At 36.8% G+C, this 1,759-nt stretch overlaps 1 protein-coding gene across 1 annotated transcript in view; it reads left to right on the top strand.

The window, feature by feature from the left end:
• The first annotated feature begins 47 nt into the window (after window positions 1-47).
• LOC106943532 (uncharacterized) overlaps window positions 48-1,759 on the top strand; it is an 8,590-nt gene continuing 6,878 nt past the window's right edge. Inside the window, exons 1-3 of the mRNA XM_015026839.1 lie at window positions 48-220; window positions 291-362; window positions 1,318-1,422. Of these exons, the coding sequence (XP_014882325.1) occupies window positions 144-220; window positions 291-362; window positions 1,318-1,422 (254 nt within the window). The 5' untranslated portion in view covers window positions 48-143. The remainder of the gene's footprint in view (window positions 221-290; window positions 363-1,317; window positions 1,423-1,759) is intronic.

The following is a 1,759-nucleotide window of genomic DNA, read 5'->3' as shown; positions in this document are numbered from 1 at the left end:
ATTTGAAAGCCGTGTGTCATTTTATTAACATTGTGTTGATCTATGGCTGAAATCCCAACACATTAGTTTTAATGTGGAGTCTGTCTTTCTGCAGATTAAGGTGGACTGTGTGTCTAAGCTGGTATTGATCTGAATTTGGCAACATGGAGACGTCTGAGGACAAGGAAGAGGAAGCTCCTCTCTCTGAAACCACTTTATGTAAGAAACCAGAGGACAAGAGGTGAGATGTCTGTCTCTGCATCACTTTGTCAGGATCAGCACTCCCAGCATTAAACCAACTTTACTTGCAGAAATCAGACTGAAAGAGAATCTGATATGGAGTCTGGCCAGTCTGACCTGAACCAGCTTTCTGCTACAAAGAGGTTAGCTGTAGCTGAATCACATGTGTAAAATGTCACTGAATCAATGTAAAGTATTTCATCTTTCACATGTCAGCACATTCTGCTCCTATGGGAAGTGGTATGTATTGGAAGACCATTATTATTCATAGGAATGAAACATGTATTTTTGAAATTAAGGTGCATGTAAAAAGTTACATTTTATTTTTCTTTATTTTGTAGAAATCAGGTTTCACTTTGACGTTAAAACTGTTCCTTTCGTAAAAATAGTCTTTTAAATATTTGTTGAAACTGTGAATATGTTGTGACCGTATGGTATGAGACAAATAATCTATAAAAAGTCAAGCTGCTCTTAGTGCTGTCAATTATTCCTGTGTATGTGCTGCTCATCCATCCTGTCCCCAGCTAGCTGTAGCAATGCTATTAGCTTTTAGCTTCTACCTGTTGGCAGAGTCTGCTAGGATTGCTGATGATAGTTATCATGGTCATCAATGACGCAGGTAAACAGATTTCCTGTCTTGGTAATTTGTTTCTCTGCCATTAGCACATTAAGCAGCACATACACAAGGTTAATTGACAGCGCTAAGACCTTCCTCCAGGCTCTTATTGGTTGGTTTTGACTGGCAGCGTTGCATTTCTTTAGATGGAAAAACTAGTTGGAGGAGTTTGATCTTTTCACAGATTGTCTCTCATACCATCGTGTCACGACATGGTGACAGCTTTAACAAATATGTAAAAAACATGTTTTATAAAAGTTACATGTTACAGCTTTAAGGAGATTTTTTGTTATTTTTTTGTAAAAAAAAAAAAAAAAAGCCTGTAATTGTTGGATCATGATTGCTTTTAACAGCAATAAAAGGCTAAAATGTTCACGGTGGTGAATGGTTTTCATTCACACTGTAGATTTATTAATCCAAGAAGTTTATTTCTGACAGGAAATAAAAGAGGCGTCTGACTGGACTGACATTCTCATCCACAGGAAACAGGAACAAGAACCTGGACCAAGCTGTCTGTCCTTCAAGAGCACCAAGTCAAAAGATGCAGGAATTAGTTTTAACATTGACGAACCTTCAGATGCAGTGAGGTGAGCTTCATGGAAATTTTCTAACTGTGTATTATGAGACCCACTGAAAGGTTTTCATTCCAAAATGGCAACTTTTATTTCTTTTATGTCTTAGAGGTGGAATATAATATAACTGTTTTCCTTATCAAAATAATTTATTGCAAATCCATCACTAATAAAACCATTTAAATAATGCACTGCTCTTTAAGGGTAACTTCAGGGCTGCATGATATTAGAAAATTGCAATAACAACATCATATGCAATTTACAGTGGTCTATCTGTCATGATTTGGTATTGTTTGCGGTGAGAGAGACCCTCATAAGCCCAGGCAGACATTTAGAAGGTGTTTAATGATAA

This window comes from Poecilia latipinna, unplaced genomic scaffold, assembly GCF_001443285.1.
Source record: "Poecilia latipinna isolate Pla-1442-1.1 unplaced genomic scaffold, P_latipinna-1.0 Scaffold5424, whole genome shotgun sequence".
Taxonomy (NCBI): Eukaryota; Metazoa; Chordata; class Actinopteri; order Cyprinodontiformes; family Poeciliidae; genus Poecilia; species Poecilia latipinna.
This window is presented reverse-complemented; position numbering and strand designations above follow the sequence as displayed.